Genomic DNA, 20,154 nt, shown 5'->3' with positions numbered 1-20,154 from the left:
AACACCATCTACCTTCCTTTCGAGGTTCCGGATACGGCCAGTGTTTGGCTTCGGCAATTTTGTCCGTAAGGATGAGCCTTGTGACGAGAGGCAGGCGACGACGGTATCCATTTCCCTTTGATGCTTTAGATGCGGATTGTTTGGCCCTATTCCGTTTCGCTGGCGGTGATTGCGTCCCAGACATACTGCGAGCGTAAAATCATGGGTCCATGCGCCGTACTGCCTCCGCCTGGAAAAAACCTTTCCGGCATCCATCAATGAGCCCCTTTTGCCTGAGCAGCATGAGCAGTAGAAATCTTTTCTGGGTGATGAGGACTAAGCGTAGAGGCAATGTAAACAATGTCTATGTCGTTTTCCACCAGCCCATTTGATGAGCCATTCATCCTAGCAAAGACACCGCTATCGAGTCGTGCAGGACATCCTGTGCCTGAGATGAGCGCGATCAGCTGGCCACTGCAACGACTGTATATCTGATGCTGTCAATGTTGTTGGTCGCAGGTGGGGAATTGAAGGCCCTTGGTGGACTTAACCATGCTGCCTCAAATTGCCAAAATTCGTCAGTTCAGTGCTTGGCGAATTTGAACCTTCCGATACTCGTCAGAACGCTCCCGCAGGTCGTCATCGGAGCCATAATTGATCGTAGTTTGCAACTTGCTGTATGGATCAGCCGATCCTGCAGAATGGGAATGACTCTCTTCACGAATCCTCATACCAGCCCCTCACAAGCTGCGTGCGATGGTGCACCAATAGTCAGCGCGTCTTCAGGGGAGGTATAGGCCGAGCTGGAGCCCTCTGGCCGAGAGATAGCTGGATATATCTGCTGCTGATCATGGTGGAGTCGTTGTAGTGACGTTTCGTCTGTATTCGTAGGCAACACGCCTTCTCACCCAGGTGCCTGCGAAGTTAACAGCTCTAGCATCCCCGTGGTCATGGCCGCTTCTTGTGCCCGACTGGTTTCTTCGTGAACGCGGTCACGTAACCTTTTGACTTGCTTCGCAAGTGTGTCGCTCTCGAATAAGTGTTTTGAATACAGGTCCATTATATTCATGGAGATCTCCACACACAAGGAGACGAAGGCTGTGTTAGTGATGTTTTTCCAGACCCATTGAACGATGGGTTGGAGATCAGACTCAGTGCGGTCTTCGAGGGCTGCACGCAATGCAGATCGATAGCGGAGAGTGTTGAGTAGTGTGACCATGGTGAGCGTATCTGAGCCTCGCAAAGCAACATCAAGAGCCTCTCGATATCTGCCCTTGTGCAACTCTCTCTGCCAAGGATGCATCTTCTTCTGTTTGGATCGAACATTGCCTTCCACGATGATGTCGGCGTCTTCACCAGCGTAGTCTCGTCCTCTCAAACGCTTCTCCAAGCCTCGAGGTCGTTTCTTCGCCTGCTTCTTGTCGTATTCTTCGATTCGGCCGGCTATCAGTGCATCCATCTGCTTTTGTCTTTCGCGTTCCTTCACTTTCTGTTCACCTGACAACCGGGTTCGAATGCTGAGCTGGCCGCTGGACATCCCCACAACGACATGTTTATCTTCTCGAGGCGTGCCTACGCCGATGACGGATAGGGAAAGAATGCCAGCAGGGTACTTTGAGCCTGCGACCACATTCCACCCCGTCGTTTCAAAGACCTTGAGATGCCCATCCAAGCCACCACTGACAACCCTCGAGCCGTTTGAGGCAAGACATAATGAAGTGACAGTCTTCTGATGGTTCTTGATCATCTGGAGCGGTCTGCCCGCCACGATGTCCAAGACTGCGACTTGGTTTTCGGCTGAGGCGAGAATTACTGTGCCTGATGGCATGCACAGGGTATCTTCAACTGCCGCAATATGTTTGAATGTCATGACAGCGGCCTTGGGTGCGCGAGAATCCCACAGCCTGACAGTCTGGTCATAGCTGCCCGACACCATGACGTTACTTGATTGTCCAGGCAGAAAGCCACCAGTTCGAACATAGTCCATATGGCCATGGAATGTCTGGACACTGGTATCGCTGGGAAGATCCCACAGCCTGACTGTTCTGTCGTCGCCGCAGCTCATCAAGGCGGTCGTCTCCCTCGAGCTCCATCTGACCGTATGTACAGGCTGTTTCTGCTCCTTCCAGGTTTTCAGAATTGCTCTTGAATTGACATCAAACACTTGGATAGCACCAGTTTCATCTCCTGCCGCAAGGACTCGTCCGTCATATCTTGCTTCCCCGCTGTATGCGACATCGTCAAATCGGGTAATAGTCTTTAGGAGTTTGCGGGTCTTGTGGGAGAAGAGTTGGACTCGTGCTCCGGTGGTCACGACAAAGAACTCTGGAGCGGTCTGTCCTGGAGCCGTCGTCTGTGGTTGCGAAACGTGTGTAACAGCGTGCTTTGTCGGAGATGGAAGGTTAAGTGGTGATTTGAAGGACCGCCAGTACGTCTGCTCCGGTGTAAGAGAGGAAAGACGGGCAGGCAGCTTGACCTGGGCGATCGGCTGGACATCAGCAGCCATCTTGTTCGAGATCAATGTACCAGCTGCTCGACTGGCGAAAAGGTGGTTGCTCAGTCAAGACTTGTCGCGCAAAGTCGATGGGTGCGAAAATTAAATCAGAGGCACCGAAGATTTTCCGCGGCTCCACCTGTCAAAAGAAACTGACAATCGCATTCACTCAACCACGACATGCGAGTCAGGCAAATTGTGACAAGGCTACACCTGGCATGATGCAACGACATCTAGGCCGTGTGGTGGAAGTATGTATACTCCTCTTACCGAGCCGGCACTTCATGCAAGGGTGCGCTTGGAGGGCCACGTTCTACGCCGGGATGCAACAATCCTTCTTGCACAACGTCTATCCGTCAACCACGCACGCGACATGCTATGCTGATGTATCTTGACAAATGCGACGCTTCATACCTCGTGACAACTCGACCCATATTCGAGTATTTTGGTATTGCCTTACAGCCCTTGCAGCTTCGACGAGCATTGAAGGAGGTGGCTGAGGCAGGCACCCTATTTCAGTAGAGGGTACACACTTGCGCCTGATCATGCTTATACCCTAGTACAAGCTGGAAAATACAGAGGACGACCTTGGTGAAACCCGTCCGCTATAGTACGAGATACCGGGGCCTCGTCACAACATCAATGTAGTCGGTATAATGGGGAACGCCGGATCAAGTGCAAACCTCCCTGAGAAAATACGACTGAAACTGGTCAGCACGAGATATGGTGGGCTGGACGTCGCAGTGATGAATTCGAGCGCCCTCCTCGAGATCAAGTCACACGGCCGTTTGTTCTTCCCAGAAGCAGATCAAAAGATGATAATCCTGAGGTGCGGCAAGAGCGGCTATCTGTGTAGGACAAGAGCGAAGAACAAACAACAGGTGAGAACAATACCCTAGGGCACTTCTCCCACACCAAATGTCTTCCGTTACTGTTCCCACCCCGCCACAGCTGTCCGCTACACTTCGAGATTCATTCGTTGATAAAATCAGTATCGGTCATCCGACGGCGACGGCGACGGCGACGAGCCATCCTCCGACCTCTTGAATCATCCCATTAGCCTGAAACTTGCTGGTCATATTGGAGAGACACACGGCTTCACGTCAAGATGCTGCTCAGGTAGGGGCATCTTCCATTTGCATACAAGGTTGCCGACGCTTGTGGATTCGCGTCGTCCATGTATCTGCCTTTCCTTACCTCAAAAGACTCGGACGGAACCTTTGGCCTCGATTGGATTACACCTGGTCGTCTCCAAACAATAACTGACATCCGAGTATGCAGTATTTGTATCCTGGTCTACCTTTTCCTCGTAGCTGCGCCAGCTCTCTCCACTGTCACTCGGGTTCCCGTGCGTCGCAATGCCAACTACGACGCCGATGGGAGCAAATCACTCATCTGGCTCTACAACAAGTACAACATCACGCCAGCCTGTCCCGGTCCGTTCTATCGTGACAGTAACGGCGTGCTCAAGAAACGTCAGGACGATGCTGCTTCCACTGAAGTGTACGCACCTTTCCCTCTCGACTTTGAATATCACTGACTACGTGGACAGTAATGCAGATGATCAGCTAAACGACACATTCTACACCTGCCCGATTTGGATTGGTACTCCTGGTCAGCAACTTGAAGTGGTATGTTGCCTAGGATCACGTCAGGGACATGGATTCTGATGCTGTCTTGATAGACTTTTGACTCTGGCTCTGCCGACACTTGGGTAACGCAAACCTCCATTGGTTCCTTGGTGACTCTCTAAGCAAACGTATCGCAGGTTTGGTCCTCTCGACTCTCGCCCCAGACCGTCGCCCTCGCCAATTCTCGCGGGTCAGCAATCTATGATCTCGCCAAGTCGACTTCTTACACGAACTTAACTGGCAGTACGTGGCTTGCACGTTACGGCGATGGCTCGTCAGCGTCAGGCACAGTTGTCACAGACGTCCTCCAGGTTGGCGACATCACCGTTGAAAACCAGGCGATCGAGGTAGCCAACACACTATCATACTCCTTTATCACCCAAGCGGCCTCCGAGGGCATCTTAGGGCTGGCATTTAGCAGACTCAATAAGGTCCAACCAGTCCCTCAGAAAACGCCCCTCGACAATATGATTGCACAAGAGGACATTCCCGGTAGCCAGGCGTTGTTCACGTGCTATTTAGGCTCCTACAAGGACGCCGGTGATCCAGACCAGGGTATATCATTCTTCACATTCGGTGAGATCGACCAAGACGTGGTGAAAGCCACAGGCAGGCAAATCAGCTACACTCCTGTCAATGACACAAAGGGGTTCTGGCAGATCGACTCTGAGTTCATCACGATCAACGGGAAGAAGACTGCGTTGGTGGATAATACGGCGATCGTGGACACCGGGACCACCCTAGTAATCATTGAAGACGAGCTGGTCGCGGAGATCTATTCCACCATTCCTGGGGCCAGATTCGACGCACAGGAAGGAGGGTGGGTCTTCCCTGCCAGCACCCCTGCTGATAAGATGCCCACAGTTGTGTTGGCTGTTGGTCAAACCGAGGTCATCATTGAAAAGGAACACCTGGGTTTCACACCTGTTAAGAAGACAGGAATGGTCTACGGTGGCATTCAAGGTCGTGGCAATTCGAAATACAACATCTTCGGCGATACCTTGTTGAAATGTGTCTATGCGGTAAGTGTATTGTGGTCGTATAAAGCGCGGTTCTGACAATGGTAGGTGTTCGATGCAGGCAACATGCGGTTTGGCGTCGTCCAGCGTGTCGATGAAACCCAGAACATTGCGGTTTAGTAGGAACGTCAGGCGGAGCGCACGGAAAGTGGACTGGTCGCGATGCTTGAAGTGTTGGCATGCTCTTACGGGCAGAGAGCAGTATCGGGTGCTTGGTGGGAGAGTAAGGACTTCTCATTCCCTGGCCGTACTCTTATGCCCGTCCGCATCGTTAGGACATGTGTGCTCCTCAGATCGATCAGTGACGTTTCCAGTTTCGGCAGGATATCCCTCTTGCTCGCTCTTTCCTCTCTGTGCTGATTTCGCTGGGCCGACTCACTCGCAGTACATAACTCAAGGGTGATTCGCCACACAGTTCTTCATCTCTTGACTCCTTCATGCTCGCGCAAGGATATCATCATGAGGAAATTTGCTGTATCCCTGGGTCAGACTCTCCTTCTCCTCATTCTCTTTGTCCTCATTGAAATCCAGCAGCTCCATGAGCAGCCCCTCATCGACAGAGTGCTAGATAGCCTCCAATCTGTCCCAAATGGCACACGATCGACGTCCAGGAGCCCAACCGACCTCAGCTTTTCATATCAGTCCTCAAACTGGTCTACTTCCCACCTACCTCTTCTCACCCCCACGACACATTATCCCACACGTTCCCATCCTGACACTCTGATGTCGCACATTAAGCCTGGACTGCTACATGCAGAAACGATCCACCGCCTCACTTCTATCCCGGCTTCTCCTCAGAGCACGGTACCCCAGATCCTGCAGGTCGACTGTGACGGGAGGTCAGTTGAGCATGGTTTCCTCAGCAAAGTAAATGACTGTGTTGATTCGGTCATGGGCTCCGGCGAGAACGGTCTTCCACGGCTCCAATGTCCCCCACTGAACTCAACGAGATACTCGACATTGCACCATCTCTTCCCTTCCACTAAGCCAAGTTACTTCTTCGCAATGAACCTCCACCAATCTGCCCATATCATTCCGCAGCTTCTTGGCGCCATTGTCGAGGCGGTCCGCTTCCTCGGCCCTGATCGCTGTGTCATCTCCGTCGTAGAGGGCAGGTCAACAGATGGCACATTTGAAATCTTGAAGAGCCTGGTGAAAGAGATGGAACACCTCGGTGTGTCTTACTTCTTGTCTTGCAATGAGTTGCAGCCTGGTGCAAACGGCATGGAACGTATCTCGACCCTTGCTGAGCTCAGGAACTTGGCTCTCCGACCACTAACCAGACATCCGGATCAGTTCGACTTGTCGACCACGATCATCTTCTTGAATGACATTGTACCCTGTGGCGAAGACATTCTGGAACTCATCCTGCAGCGAGCGCTTCTTGAGGCCGACATGACCTGCGGAATGGACTGGTACAACTTGGGCGATGGAGAAGGTGGCACCTTCTACGACTCGTGGATCGGAAGACAGATGAATGGCGAGACGTTCTTTGAGGTGCCACAAAGCACGTCTTGGGATTTCTCCAAGAATCTATTCTGGGACCATGAGACTAGCAGGTTACGGTATTCGCTCGGTCAACCGTTGCAGGTCTTTTCCTGCTGGAATGGTGCCGCGGCGATAGGTGCCAGACCATTCATGGACGGAAGGGTACGGTTCAGAACGGAGGTGCCGGGCGAATGTCATCTTGGTGAGCCGGTCCACCTGGCAAAAGATCTCTGGAGACTTGGTTATGGCAAGATTGCAGTGATCCCAAGCGTCAATCTCGGGTACTCGGTTGAAGACTCGATCATCGCGAAGGACGCGCACGGGTGGGTTTCGAAGATGGTGGAGCAGGGATCTATGGAGCAGAACCGGATTGTTTGGCAGGAAAAGCCGCCAGGTCAAATCAAATGTTTGGAGGGAGATTGGCATAAGCCGTCATGGGAGCCTTTCGATCTCGACACTTGAAAAGTCTCGCTCAGAGGCAGGCATTTGATGTACGAAGTACGGAGTGACCGTGTCGACTTGTGAATCTGTGCTCTGCACATTACATGAATAATCTAATCATATCGCCGATTGTCATTAGCTTGTCCGAAGACATAGAAGTATTGGACTGCAGTTACCATGTAGATTTAGTGATATGGGAGCCCGGGTGCTGCGAGACACAGAAGTACAAGTGCCAAGATACTCCAGTTGCGTCCATCATATTCTCGGAGACAAAAAGTGAAGCATCCAATTCGAACCGTATGTCCTGACCAATTGAGTAAATAGAGGAGAAAAAGAAAAATGCTGCTACGCAGGCATAATGTGTATTCCAAAGATTGATAAATGGAGTATGTTGGGCGTAGCCACGGCCATCTCTGGTAAAAGGCAAGAAATGGATTCTGCAATAGCTCGTCCCACTCCAACTCGAGTTTCGGATATTACAAAATATGAACACAATTTATTAAAATCACGTGCAGCATCCCCACGTTTACTCGACGCTCCCCGCATTTCACTCAGCTTTGTCCTCGTATTGCAGCGCTGCAGCTCAGCGTGTCCAACCAAGTTCACTCGACTTGTTGACTATCCAGTTCCAGTTCCACCTTCCTGCCTTCTTCCCCGCCCACGCTGCCACGTTCTTTGCAAAAGAGAGAAATGAGCAAGATGGCAGCCTGTATCTTCTGCAAGATCGTCAAAGGTACGAGACAAGAGAGAGAGTTCCCCCACTTGGAAACGACTGGCCATGGATGCGAGCCAAAGATCCTGGATCCAGACAGTACAGGTACAGGTACACTTGCACACAGGAATTCTAACCCGATGGTTCACAATCCAGGAGAGATCCCCTCGTTCAAGCTCTTTGAGAACGACAAGGTCCTCGCGTTCATGGACATCCAGCCGCTCAGTAAAGGACATGCCGTACGCCTTTGCCCGCGCCCCTCCCATTTTCGTTGTCCTTCCCCCTTTAGCCCCACGACGATCGTGTGGCCGTCGCTGTGATGTCTGCCCTTGCGCGCGCACTGGCTGACTCTGTCTGCAACCAAAAGCTCGTCATCCCCAAACACCACGGCGAGAAATTGACCGATATCCCTGACGACTCGCTGGTCGATATCCTCCATGTGCTCAAGAAGATCGCCGTCGCCACGGGGGCCGAAAACTATAATGTTTTACAGAACAACGGGCGGTTGGCGCACCAGGAGGTCGACCACGTGCATTTCCACCTGATCCCGAAGCCGAATGAGACGGAAGGGTTAGGCATCGGGTGGCCCGCGCAGAAGATGGATATGGGTGAGTTGAAGAAATTGTTTGAAGACCTCAAGGCGAAGATGTAGGCGGAGGGGCTCAGCCAGACAGACGACCGCGTGGCAAAGAACGGCAGGAGTTAGCAACTACAGCAGGGGGGAATGCGTTGAGGAGAACAGGAGCCAGTATAGAATGAATCACTGTACAGTGCCCGAATGGGTGGTAGTTGATGTGAGCATTTGAGTGGTGAAGAGGAGAAAATCTTTACGGAAAAGAATGACTCGACCAAGCACATCATGCTACGTAGGTAGGTACGTTCCGTGGCGTCCTCGTGCTTCGTCAGGAGACACACATGCACCGATGCAAGGGATGGAGCCGCGGCAACGACGGCGGCGTCGACGGCGACGATCGACCGCCTATAGCGTCCGGCTATTTAGTGGACACGGAATGGAAAGACCATAGACGACGGTGCTGGGCCAAGACGTCTTATCGCTCCGTTCTCCTCTACCGCCGGAGAGTTGACTCTCAACCTGATTTCTTTGGGAGCTCGCCTTTTTCTCAAACTCAACACAAGCGACTGTGTGAAGCTACCTTTCAGCGGCGCATGGATTGTGCTCACAGATCAATCTGTGTCCGAAATGACTCTGCCCAGGTGGGTGGATGACTTCGAAGATTCTGCTATACGTGGTACCGACGCACGGCATGCTGATTCAGATCAACGTCTGGCTGGTTCCCGCTCCCATGCGGAAAGCGGGATTGACTGCTGCTGTGGAAGGGCATCCGTTTGGTGCGTGTTATTTTGTCTGCTTCGGAGGCTTGAGCCTCGTTATCCTTGCCCCCGGAGCATCGGGATCCGTCCATTTTGCGATGCCGGATGGTCTTGCCGCTGAGGACGAAGACGAAGCCGAAGCAGGAGGCCGCGTCGAATTCGTCTGCGTCGACAAAGAAGCTGGAAACCGGGCTGAGGAGTTTTGTGACGACTGTGGAGAGGAGGAAGCCGGTGCAGGTAAGTCCCTGGTTTTGTTGATGCCCCTCACGAAATCAGACTTGGCCAGCTGTTCTTGAAGGGCGTTGATGAACATGAATGTGGAATCTTGGGGAGAGAGCTCTTGTTGGGAGACTTCTTGAGGCATGGCTGCTGACTTTTCGATCAACGTCGGTCGCGTCTTTCCTCTTCGTGGTCAGTGGGGAGGTGGGATATAGTCGAGGATAGGTGATGAAAGAGCACTATAAGATATCAGTCACATCCCTCGCGGACGTCTGAGATATAGCAGAACTGGGATCGGCGAGAGCGTTTCGGTCGAATCATAGCCGCTTATGCGCCTGTCTTCGTTGCAACGAGACCCGAAGGCCCGGCCAGGAAGCTCTTCACACGGAATACCCTCCTATGAGTTTACCCCTTTGGGGCCCACTCGTACATCTCTTACTTACCTCTGCAGAACCGCGTCCAATGGTCAGCCGTCTAAACACGACATGCGTTGGGCAATTGCGGTTGCAAAAGCCGGACACAGGATCAGAGGACCAGCTGCACGAACTTCCGTAAGGGCAAGGGATCAGCGTACCCAGGCGCACCCAGTCCTGGCGTCGTTGCTTCGACTCGCTTGCTTGCCTTTCAACCCACACCGCCCACAGCAGTAACCACAGATGGCAAGCGTGTCGGGAAACAGTGCCAGGTGGCCGCCGACGCAGCAGCAGAAGAACACGGGCGCTTGAACGGACCTTTGGGGGAGTCCTTCAGTGGTCAATCATGGTCAGGGCGTCGGTCAGCCGTGTTAGTATCTGCAGCCGATTCGGTGGCATCTCTGGGGAAGGACAAGAAACGGCACCGACGTAAGGGTGCATGACGGATTCCTTTGAGAACGGAGGGTTGCATATTTTGCTCAAGGTTGCCAGACGCCCCGTGCAAAGGACGTGAAGCGACTTTCCAGAAGCAAGGCTCCATCAATATTCCGGCCAGGCCACTGATTGGGGAGCGCCAATGCGAGTCAGCTGAAAGTGGAGCGGCGAGGAATTGCTTGGGACATGTCATGGCTTGTTTTGAGACGGTCTAGACCGGCCCATTCATGGATATCGGCACTCAGAGTTTGGGGGTCAAGGAATGTCACCGGAGATGCTGTGGCACAGGAGATACCATCGCGTTCTCGGACCAGGGCTTGTCGTGACGATTTCAGCATCGACCTCTGCACGGGATGTCTGGGAGAGAGAGAGAGAGAGTGAGTGAGAGAGAGAGAGTGAGTGAGAGAGAGAGAGAGCTGGTGATTCAAGAGAGTCGCCCAACTCGTGGCGGAACGATGATCCAACCGAAAGCACATCAAGGTCGTATCGACCGTGAAGCAACTCGGGCGAGAATCCACCCCCCCTTATCAACCAGGGGGTCGACGCTCAAAGTCATGAGCTACAGTACCCGGTACGGAGAACCGAGTACTCGGGTACGCAATACATACCGATTGAAGAGGCACCCTGTTCGCCTGCTGCCGTTGGGCCCGTCGCGGACACGATGACGATGTCCCTGTCTGCACAAATGCGGCCACAGGCAGCCTCGCTTTGCCAACAGGTCAAGGGGAAACGCTCTTCTGCAACTCGCCACGGTTCTACCACAGTACGGCTGGCTATTTTGACTGGCGCACAGGGCCGACGCCGAGCAATGGACGTGCATACCGAGTTCTGCATGGGCCAGAGAAATGCAGCTCTTGCTTTCGGTGGGAAGTGCAAGCAGACCCCGCCCTTGCGTGCTTCTGCCTTCCGTATATGCTATCGTGATCTTATCTCTTCACGAGAAGGCTCTCAGATCACTCGAAGGGGTGAGTAGAAGCACGCGAAGCCATCTGCATACACGGTAACGCGCCGCGGGTGGAAGGCCCTGACTAAGGACCGAGAAAGGGAGGTCCCAGCACCAATGGACGCTTCTGAATGCAGTACCCCAGCAGTACTGTGTACCTTTGCCGGCACAAGCACCACCTGCTATGACTTAATAAGGTAACTTGCCTCGTTCGTACACTTTAGAGGGGGGAGATCCGGGAGAATCACCACTATCCCTTCCGGCCGAGGGAGAGACGTGGGCAGAGCAGGGAGGCGGGATCGACAAACTCCTGCAATCAACCAGCCGCGGTGCAACACTGAGGCCCGTCACTCTTGGAGTCTTGAGATTCGGTTTTCGTGTGTTTTGTGCTGCCTCCCGCGCCGTGTCCTATATGTACAGATAACGTGACACGGCGTGGGTGATGCACAAATTCGTGGCCTCGCGCACTTCCACGTCCTCGTAGCGGGAGAGCTTCCCTCTGCAAGTCTTGTTTCCCTTCTCAGACGTTGGTTGGGTGGGCAGCACACGTGTGACTGGGGGGTGCGGATAATCTGGCAGGAGCTCGTACAACAGCACCATCTGGCATTAGATCTGGAGAGGAGACAGGTGGTTTCGTCTCAAGAAGGGCTATGTACGGTACGTACCCATCTACCCCTGCACATGGCTTGGAGCTGGACCATTGAACCTTCGAGGACCCCGGCTGGGGGGTATATATGCCATGTCTTGTTGCTTTTGGCGGTCTACAGCCCTTTTAGCTGTAAGTTCGTAGGGCGGCGGCAGATCCCGTGTACACAGGAGGGGGACGCAACCTCAGGTGCGGTTTCTGGCCAACCGACACACCGACAGACTTAATCAACATCCTCCGCACTGGTTGCGATCTTCGGCACGTTGGACGTCCCTGCAGATGCAGTCGGCGGGTAAAAGTTGATGGTCCCGTCTGGCCCGATCATGCCGGTTCGGTCGTAGTACGTTCTTGCACGGATGTATTTGTCGAGCTTCCAATAATTGTCGTTCAGCTTCCTCGCCAAGGTATGCCTCTCATCCTTGAGTTTCTCGGCCTCGGCGCCTGTTCCTCTGGCGATCCACTCGAAGGTCTTCCGCTGGTACTCGCGCACTTCGGCGTCTCGCTCAGCTTCAAGAGCTTTCCGCGGCTCTTCCTCCTTCATTGTGTCGTTCTCGCCCGGTACAGGTTCGATGTACTTGTATTCCCAGTTCTCGTCTCCTTCTAATTCCTTGATGATCTGCGACCGCGGGATAAATTTCTCCAGTTCCTCCACATTGGACGTAAAATGCACTTTGCCCGCTACCACGGGGTCGAGCCAGCCGCGGATGATCTTCCAGATGCCCTGAAATATCCACGGCGACTTGTGGACCAGCACAGCACCGAGCGACTCGGGGTAGTTGGCCTCGAAAATCTTGATCATGAATTTGACAGGGGTATAATCCATGTTGGCCATGGTGAAATTCGTCATGTCGAAAACTATACACTGAAGAGGCTGTCAGCAAGGTGTTCGACTGCGCATTGCTACGGGGGAGACAACTCACAGCGGTCTCAACAGGCGGTCTCAGAGCGAGCCTAGCCGTCTCAATCACATAAACCGTATATCGTTCCAGAGACCGCTCTGTCTGCTCGCCTCCTCTATGCAGTCGGACTCGGACGAAACATAACGGCCTCCCCTCTTTATCGGTCCCGTGCAGAAAACTCTTGCCCAGCCTTAGCTGCGCCAGAAAATCTTGTCCCTCCTTCTTAACGGCCGGGTCGTCGGATTTTGAATCCTCGAGCGCGCCTCCTTCGCCACGCAGTACAACGTCGTCATCAACGTGTTGCTCTTGACTTCTCCACCGCATTGTCGACACCAGCATGACCAGTGCCTTGTCAACGTCCCATTTTCGCGCTCTTAGGAACCGTAGCAACAGCGCGTCGGGATGGTCGGCCTTCACCATGCTCCAGAAGGCGGCGCGCAAAGACTCGGGCGTCTGTGTAGACAGAATCTCTTGAAATTCTTTGACCTGACCATATTTGTCATCGGCATCCTTGTGATAGCTTGGGTCTTTCGTCGGGGTCGCCGTTCCGTTACTCGACTCTTTGTCCTTGTGTCTCTTGAATACGCCAAATCGCTTCTTGCCCTTCTCTTTATCTTTGACATCAATCTCTGACGCCGCGTCTTCAGTCTGCGGCGTCTCTGTCCCAGCGGCGTGTTGTGGATCCTCCACACCAAACACTCGCAAGGTAGCGGTCCAAAACTCTCGGAGTTTGGCTTCTTGTTCGGGCGTCAGATTGCCCAAATGGCCAGGAGGCGCAGGCATATCGAGGCGGAAAGGGTCGTCGGTCTCGAGCGCGAGCGTTTCGACAATTTGGGCTTTCAGAACGTGGTCGGTGCGGTCGTGTGCCCCTCGAGGTCGGAAGTATTCGAAAAGGATTGCGCCTCCACAAGCGACTGCAAGGAGGATAATATACGAAGAGACCGATGCTTCGACTGGGACTAAAGGAGGTCCGACAGGGATTTTGGCACGAAAAGGTGGGCTGCGCCGAGAGTGAGCCTCTACACGCAGGGGAGCTGGCGACCGGAATGCGCGGGAGAATGTTGGCGCCCCTCTTTGCGCTGCGGAGGGGAGGAAGACGGACTGAGGCAGCGACCGCTGACAGTAGCAACGTCGCATGTATGTACAGAGAGCGGGAGATGAATGTTAGTGATTATGAGATATGGGACATTTCCCTTCTCGGCCGAAGAAGCCGTCGATGGGGAAAGGACTGATTTCATCCGCGTCTGTATGGGCCTGAATCTGATCCGTGGATGTGGTGGATGCTTGGATGCATTATGTCATCGACAGGGCGGAGATTGCGGTGGGAAGAGTCGCGGTCTCCGCGCGACGCAGAAGCAACGGCGAGCATACATACTGCCCGTCGATCCTCCTTGAGTCGATACACACTCAATACTCATTCAGTGCTCAATGCAGAGCACATACTGCGGCCCCAGGGTGACCACCGACTTTAGGCCGCTTTGACGTCTCTATCGACGTAGCGACCTTACCGCACCTGGGGTTACGACGACGCTGTCCTCGACATGAAGCCTTAGTTGAGCTCGATTGCCACAGGAATGGTGTCAAACCCGGGGAGTTGGCTATTCACACAGGCCAACCTTTGTATCCGTCCTTCTTGAATGGCTCTGACTCAGCCTAATCCTTGGACTATTTTGTACGTTGAGCTCCAATTCACCTACAACAGCAGCGTGAAGAGACCATCACTCATGACATCTGGAACTTGTGCAAGATGTCACTCACTGTCCTTAGGGAAGACGCAGGTCAAGCAACATGTCACTGCAGCCGATTCACGACGCGACGGTGAATACACTCCTGACAGCGGCGGAGCTTGAGGACTATATATGCGGCAGGTGATGGACCTCTGGCTCTGATCGTCCATCGCGGACATTCGATTCAGTGAAGCGTTTGACTCAGTGTCAGTTCTCGACGACATGTCTCCTCTCGCGTTTCTCAAGACCTCGCTTGTCATATTCGTGTCTCTACTCCTTGGCCTCACCGCCGTGTCAGCGCGAGAGAGCCTAGTCCGCCCTCCGAATTTTCCGGTCATTGGCGGCCCACAGCTCCCAGATGCACAAATTGGCCTTTTCTATCAGAGCTTTCAAGATGCCATCTTCCTAGCGAAACACGCTGCCATGTACTGGCCGTGCGATCCGACAGTTGATAAGGTGACTACCTTGCTCCTGCGCGCCAGCCAGATCGACTCTGCTTGCTGTATCCGCAAAGTTGACCACTGACAATGGAACAGACGTTCCTCCGCTATTTTCGCCCCGAGAATGCGCGTTTTGTGAAGGACATCTTCAGAACCATCGCCAATATCCCCCTGGACCTGGATCTCACAGACAAAGACGCCGTAGCGCAGCTAGCAGGTCAACCGCTATCATACCATCCCAAGTACAACCGATTGTCGATCTATTTTCTAGGAGACCATCCTGGGCTCCCCACAGACCCGAGCGCTCGACTATTCTGTGGCAATTCTGGCAAGAAACAGGCACACACGAGGTCTGAACCTGACGGGTCCAGCGCACTGATGTCGGTGTGTAAGGTAACTTTCCGGAGCAGCCCGATGCTCAAGGACGTGACGAACCCCCCTGCTTGGGCAATAGATCCAAACAAAGACCAAACCCACAAAACACAATTCTATGACGGGTTCGGTTGTGAGAACCTCGGGGACACCGACAGTGACTATATGGACAGCCCCGCCGCCGTAGTTCTGCACGAGCTGTTGCACTTCCCTGGCCTCTTTGCTGACGTCCCCAGCTATGCTGCCATGATTCCCACCAGAAGTGGACAACCAGAGCATCTCATTGAAGACTGGTGGGGACCTTCTCCAATCGATGGTTATGGCGCCTACAACGCGATGCTCATCAGCAAGACTCCTCCCAAGGATCGGAATGGACGGAGGTTTCTGCCAATCTACAATGCCGACAACTACGCGTGGTACGCCATCAGCAGCTATTTTTCCAGAAAGTGCACCAAAGAGTTCCAGGATGCTCCAAATGACAAGGCCGTCTGGAAGAATCGTCACCCACCGCCCTGGCCATTCGACGTTTCGCCGGTATAGACACCACAGTCTGCTGCACCATACGGATCGATTCAGATGTCCTCAACTGTCCATCACTCTACGAAGCGTAACTGCCTCGGACACTTACATCGGACACTTACACGACCAAAGCATCATGCACCTTTCTCCACGCATGATGTCGGTTACGAATACTTGAATGGAGGGAGGGCAGCATGGCACTCAGTCTTCATCGTGTCTAGGATATCATAGATACTTGCTCAGGAGACTCCTCCAACCAGCTTTCCATAGCTCAATGAGTTCTCACCTCGAGCGTCTTCTGCATCCGATCTCTGATCAGGCGAGACCCAAATGCGGAACCAGCCTCTCCTTCACAAATTCCTCCAAGCTATGCAGTTTCACTCCCAGGTCCAGCACGTGGTTGTCCGGGAGAACTACTCTGGGGTAAGTTCCTGTCTTGTTGTACAGATTGAACATGATGTCCCTCTCTGCGTTGCCAGTAGTGGCCAGAACGACATATTTCGTAGGCAGACCCGTGACTTTCCCACGTTGTCAGTCCACCTCGTCCCATCAAGACAGTGACAGTCTTCAGCGACTTACCTCGTTGTATCACATCACAGATTTCATGCGGGGTGTGGACCGCGTCCATTGCATAGAGATATCGATGACGCATCTCCTCCTTGCGTTGGTCCCAATTGTCAAAGACTGCATTTACAACGCCGGCGAGATCTTTCTCCACCCATACCATATGCACTGCCGTCCTGTTATCAGCATCGGGTGTACACATGGGATCCGCCACGCAGGCAGGAGTGGGGCGGGGGCCACCTCAAACGCACGCTTTGTGGTCTCCTGGATCACGGGCTGTCGAAACTCGATCCCCTTTCCGTCCTCCGTTTTCACAACATGCCCTCGCAGCACCATATTCTCGTAGAAATTCCCCGTGTACACAAACACGGCGGACTCGAGCTTCAGCTCGTCCCGAATGAATCCATCGACGCGGTACTTCCCCTCGTAGATCTCGCAGCTGACTTCGCCGCCCGAGATGGCGACCGACGAAGGCAGCGTCGACCAGATGAAGCACGAGATACCCGCGCGTTGGGCCGCCAAAGCAGCGTTGCGGCCCTGCTGTTCTTCGCTCGAGGGGTCGTTTTGGATTTTCTGCCAGAACAGACAAGTTGCGTCAGTCAGTAGCTCAGTCAAGCAGTCAGGCAATCAGCCGCTCAGCCGCTCAGCCAGCCAGCCAGTCAGTCAGGCAGGCAGTCAGTCCAGGTCCCATATCCGACTTCGACTCAGTCTTCAACCGCGGTCCCACAGGATCTTGCCTCGTATTGTACGAATGCGGCGTCGCTTCTGGGAGCGAGTCCACCTGCAAGCCCTCTCATCAACCGGAAACCAAGTATGTAACGTGTCTCTCACTCACTCACTGACGGACTAACCGCATCGTAAAAATTGGTCACCACAAACGCGCCCCAACAATCCTGGAACGCAACCCCCAAGGTCGAAGGATCCGTCAAATCACCCTGGACAACGTGCGCGCCCAACGCCGAGAGCTTCCTCGCTGCTTCCGAGTCCGGGTTCCGCGTGAGTGCCCGCACGGCGTACTCGGCCGGGTACTGCAGGAGGAGTTTGGCGACCGAACCACCTGTGTTTGGTGTGCTCGTGCTGTTAGCATAGAGTCTGGCTTGCATAGGTGACCACGCAACCACTGTGTGAAAGGGGCGCCACGCCGACGATTAGGTACGTAGTGATGTAGTGTTTTCGAGCTGAGATGGGATGAGATGAGAGGATATGGGGTGAGATGACATGATCAGGTTCTGAACGTCTCTCTGCGTACCTTGATTTCCTGTCGCGCCTGTGACGAGGATGGTCTTGAGGCTGGGCGTGAGCATTGTACGATTTCCTTATGATGATCCTTGATGCTATGTGGCGTAGTCTTGGGCTGTTGGGAAAGATAGACTAAAGTCAAGACAGGTCAAAGGGCTTGGAAAAGCTCAAGGCAAGGAATGTCATGTGAACTGAGCTGTTGCTGGAGCTCCTTTACACCACGGAGCAGACGCCGTACGGTGCACGGTACGTACATACAGTAGAGGAGCACGGATGTACGTTCGATCTGGGACCCTGTGCAATGACGCCGCGCTTACAAATTTGGAAAAGGGGGTGCGGAATGGGCGCGGGGCATGCACGCGGCTGATGTGGAGGAGAGAAACACGAACGGAGTTCAGAGTACTAGGAACGAAGTACCATGTACGAGCTTGTGGAGTTTGTATTGCGCTCGGACAGCGGGTCGGACGAGCTGCGATGGATATAGTGCCGTATGCACTTGAGGAGATCCCGTCGGCCAGGCTTGTGATTTCGACAGTACGGCCTACCGTTCTGATGGATCGTGGTTGAGTTTGCCTTGCCTCATACGTCCAGCTAGGCAAAGGATTGTACATAGACAACGAGGCTGTAGGAACAAGGGGCCAGAGTTGGGGGCTGGAGAGCTAGACGACGACTTTGTGCGGGGAAGCGGCCAGCCGGCATTGATCCGATCATTGCTCGTCGAGGTCATGTACATACGCCGGTCTATCACCTGTCGGTAGCTTCAAGTCCAGACAGCGCGGATGGAATGTCGTCCCAAATAGAATAGACGATCCTCCATATGCATGCTCGTAGGAAAGTCAACGCCTGACATCCTACAAAGACGTCCAAATGTCCTTGAATTGCGGCGTATTCCTCTTCTTTTGCGTCAACTTCAACAGGGTCGTGGGGACCAGCTCGGCCAGATCGACGTCCATCAGTCTAGCCACGAAACACACCAAAGTGGTATCCAGCGCTGTTGGCGCAGCAGTCCCGAATATCCATGCATCCTCCGAATTCGTCGTGTTGTTTGCCTTCCTGGTGTTGTCAATCTCGATGAGTAGAGCACGGCTACGCTCGATCTCCGCCTGGATCACCTCCGGTTTTGCCCCGCCAACCTTTTCTGCCCGTGTTCTAAAGACGAGTCAATCACCTGTATTCCTCAAAGTTATTTGCGTGGCCATTACTCACACTTCCAGCTTATATTCCAGGGCTTTCTTGTGTCTGTCAGACAAGCCCGGCACGTTCAATTGGGCGTGGATCGCCTGTTCCTGCGTGATCGCTCTTTGTGGGCGGTTCCTCATAGAGAGCGAAAAGAAGTTAACGGCGTGCAAGTTGCGTAGCAGCCTGTTGATTTCCTCGGCATGTTCCACTGGTCTCAAATCTGGGTACCGTTCGCACAGCCACAGCGTGATATCAAGGCTGTCTGTGATGGGCCGATCGAGGAAGGCCGGACTAAGTAGGACGGGGACCTGTGTGAGTATGAGCGCAAAGAGCCTTGGCTGCTCGCACCTTCAACTAATTCCAATCATCGCACTGACCTGCCCTTTCGGGTTGATATCGCACAGATACAGCTCAGACAGCTGGTCACCCTTGACAATGTCGATTGGACGAAGTTCGACAGACAGAGGCAACGAGCCCTTCAGCGGACTAGCTGCATTTGCCAACGTGTACCGTACCATAGAGGAGCATATGGATCGGGGGTCGTAGTACAGAATGCATGGCTGGGTGTCCGCCATGGCGTGTCGTGTACGAGAACTTACACCGGCGGGCTAGATGTGAGGATTGCTCAGAAGCAAATCACACAGCGTAGTTCGAGTTGAGACAGGAATTCCCTTCAGGTTCGGCTTCATCCACGGCGAACACGCTGAAATCGTCGAGCAGTCCACTTCCCAGGCTAAATTGTGGCTTAGTCAGCTTTGCGACACGCCTTGAATGCCGCGGGCAGCTCGGCCGCGTCGGCAGATCGCCTTGCGAATGGGACGGAGGTAGCAGGACCTCAGACTGGACAAATCATTGGGAAGTTGTCGAGTAAGCGACGATTAAGCTGAACGTTGAGAAGCCAGAGTAGAGAATCGATGTACCGGCCGTAGAGCAGTGGCTGGGGGGTACATACAGTATGCTTGGAGAGGTGCAAGTGAGTTGAACCTCATGCTTGGCTTGTTTGGCGTGTTTGTCCAGAACAAGATATCGCGACTGCCTGCTCACTCACCTCACTCTCACCTCACCTTGCCCTCCCGACAGCCCCGGTTTGATGCGCAGGAATCGAGGGGATACGCCGTGGGCAATGAAGCTTGGCTTTTGTATCTACGGGAAAAGCAATCTGTCATCAACGAACATTTGATGAGCTACTCCGTGATCGCTCGTCAATTGTATGTTTGAAATTTGCTCTTCCAAAAGAAATTGACGCCCCCCGCAGCAGTCCATCAAACGAATAATGAATACTCATGCTCGCAGATGTTGGTGAATCACCTCACCGCCATCAGCTGTTATGTCGCTTCGATGACTCGACAAACTCGTCGAATCGGTCACAGGTAGCTGCAACACTTCACCTGCGTATCGCTCGTTGAATGACGCCACGCTTCCAAGATCCGCGGCATGCCCTTCTTGCAATAATGAATGTCTCC

General features: G+C 53.5%; 9 protein-coding genes across 9 annotated transcripts; 4 read left to right on the top strand and 5 right to left on the bottom strand.

Annotated features, from left to right (window-relative positions):
* Nucleotides 1–883: 883 nt before the first annotated feature.
* Nucleotides 884–2,485, bottom strand: G647_04174 (uncharacterized protein; the record flags this gene model as incomplete). The annotated part of the gene is made up of 1 exon (XM_008728518.1): nt 884–2,485. The coding sequence occupies one exon, from the start codon at nt 2,483–2,485 to the stop codon at nt 884–886; it is 1,602 nt and encodes a 533-aa protein (XP_008726740.1).
* Nucleotides 2,486–3,650: 1,165 nt separating this feature from the next.
* On the top strand, nt 3,651–5,243 carry G647_04173 (uncharacterized protein; the record flags this gene model as incomplete). The annotated part of the gene is made up of 5 exons (XM_008728517.1): nt 3,651–3,976; nt 4,026–4,104; nt 4,158–4,187; nt 4,242–5,126; nt 5,172–5,243. The coding sequence occupies 5 exons, from the start codon at nt 3,651–3,653 to the stop codon at nt 5,241–5,243; spliced, it is 1,392 nt and encodes a 463-aa protein (XP_008726739.1).
* Nucleotides 5,244–6,128: 885 nt separating this feature from the next.
* Nucleotides 6,129–7,073, top strand: G647_04172 (uncharacterized protein; the record flags this gene model as incomplete). Its single annotated transcript, XM_008728516.1, has 1 exon — nt 6,129–7,073. The coding sequence occupies one exon, from the start codon at nt 6,129–6,131 to the stop codon at nt 7,071–7,073; it is 945 nt and encodes a 314-aa protein (XP_008726738.1).
* Nucleotides 7,074–8,083: 1,010 nt separating this feature from the next.
* Nucleotides 8,084–8,416, top strand: G647_04171 (uncharacterized protein; the record flags this gene model as incomplete). Its single annotated transcript, XM_008728515.1, has 1 exon — nt 8,084–8,416. One exon carries the CDS (start codon nt 8,084–8,086, stop codon nt 8,414–8,416), a length of 333 nt encoding a protein of 110 aa, XP_008726737.1.
* Nucleotides 8,417–9,121: 705 nt separating this feature from the next.
* Nucleotides 9,122–9,460, bottom strand: G647_04170 (uncharacterized protein; the record flags this gene model as incomplete). The annotated part of the gene is made up of 1 exon (XM_008728514.1): nt 9,122–9,460. The coding sequence occupies one exon, from the start codon at nt 9,458–9,460 to the stop codon at nt 9,122–9,124; it is 339 nt and encodes a 112-aa protein (XP_008726736.1).
* Nucleotides 9,461–11,975: 2,515 nt separating this feature from the next.
* G647_04169 (uncharacterized protein) lies at nt 11,976–13,434 on the bottom strand (the record flags this gene model as incomplete). Its single annotated transcript, XM_008728513.1, has 2 exons — nt 11,976–12,614; nt 12,673–13,434. 2 exons carry the CDS (start codon nt 13,432–13,434, stop codon nt 11,976–11,978), a joined length of 1,401 nt encoding a protein of 466 aa, XP_008726735.1.
* Nucleotides 13,435–14,600: 1,166 nt separating this feature from the next.
* Nucleotides 14,601–15,730, top strand: G647_04168 (uncharacterized protein; the record flags this gene model as incomplete). The annotated part of the gene is made up of 2 exons (XM_008728512.1): nt 14,601–14,834; nt 14,915–15,730. 2 exons carry the CDS (start codon nt 14,601–14,603, stop codon nt 15,728–15,730), a joined length of 1,050 nt encoding a protein of 349 aa, XP_008726734.1.
* Nucleotides 15,731–16,024: 294 nt separating this feature from the next.
* Nucleotides 16,025–17,376, bottom strand: G647_04167 (uncharacterized protein; the record flags this gene model as incomplete). The annotated part of the gene is made up of 4 exons (XM_008728511.1): nt 16,025–16,227; nt 16,289–16,441; nt 16,525–16,846; nt 17,125–17,376. The coding sequence occupies 4 exons, from the start codon at nt 17,374–17,376 to the stop codon at nt 16,025–16,027; spliced, it is 930 nt and encodes a 309-aa protein (XP_008726733.1).
* Nucleotides 17,377–18,363: 987 nt separating this feature from the next.
* G647_04166 (uncharacterized protein) lies at nt 18,364–19,266 on the bottom strand (the record flags this gene model as incomplete). The annotated part of the gene is made up of 3 exons (XM_008728510.1): nt 18,364–18,661; nt 18,719–18,999; nt 19,069–19,266. The coding sequence occupies 3 exons, from the start codon at nt 19,264–19,266 to the stop codon at nt 18,364–18,366; spliced, it is 777 nt and encodes a 258-aa protein (XP_008726732.1).
* Between the last annotated feature and the right edge of the window lie 888 nt (nt 19,267–20,154).

The sequence above is a fragment of the Cladophialophora carrionii genome, assembly GCF_000365165.1.
Source record: "Cladophialophora carrionii CBS 160.54 unplaced genomic scaffold supercont1.3, whole genome shotgun sequence".
NCBI lineage: Eukaryota > Fungi > Ascomycota > Eurotiomycetes > Chaetothyriales > Herpotrichiellaceae > Cladophialophora > Cladophialophora carrionii.
Note: the sequence above shows the minus strand (reverse complement) of the source record. Positions and strands in the feature narration are given on the sequence as shown.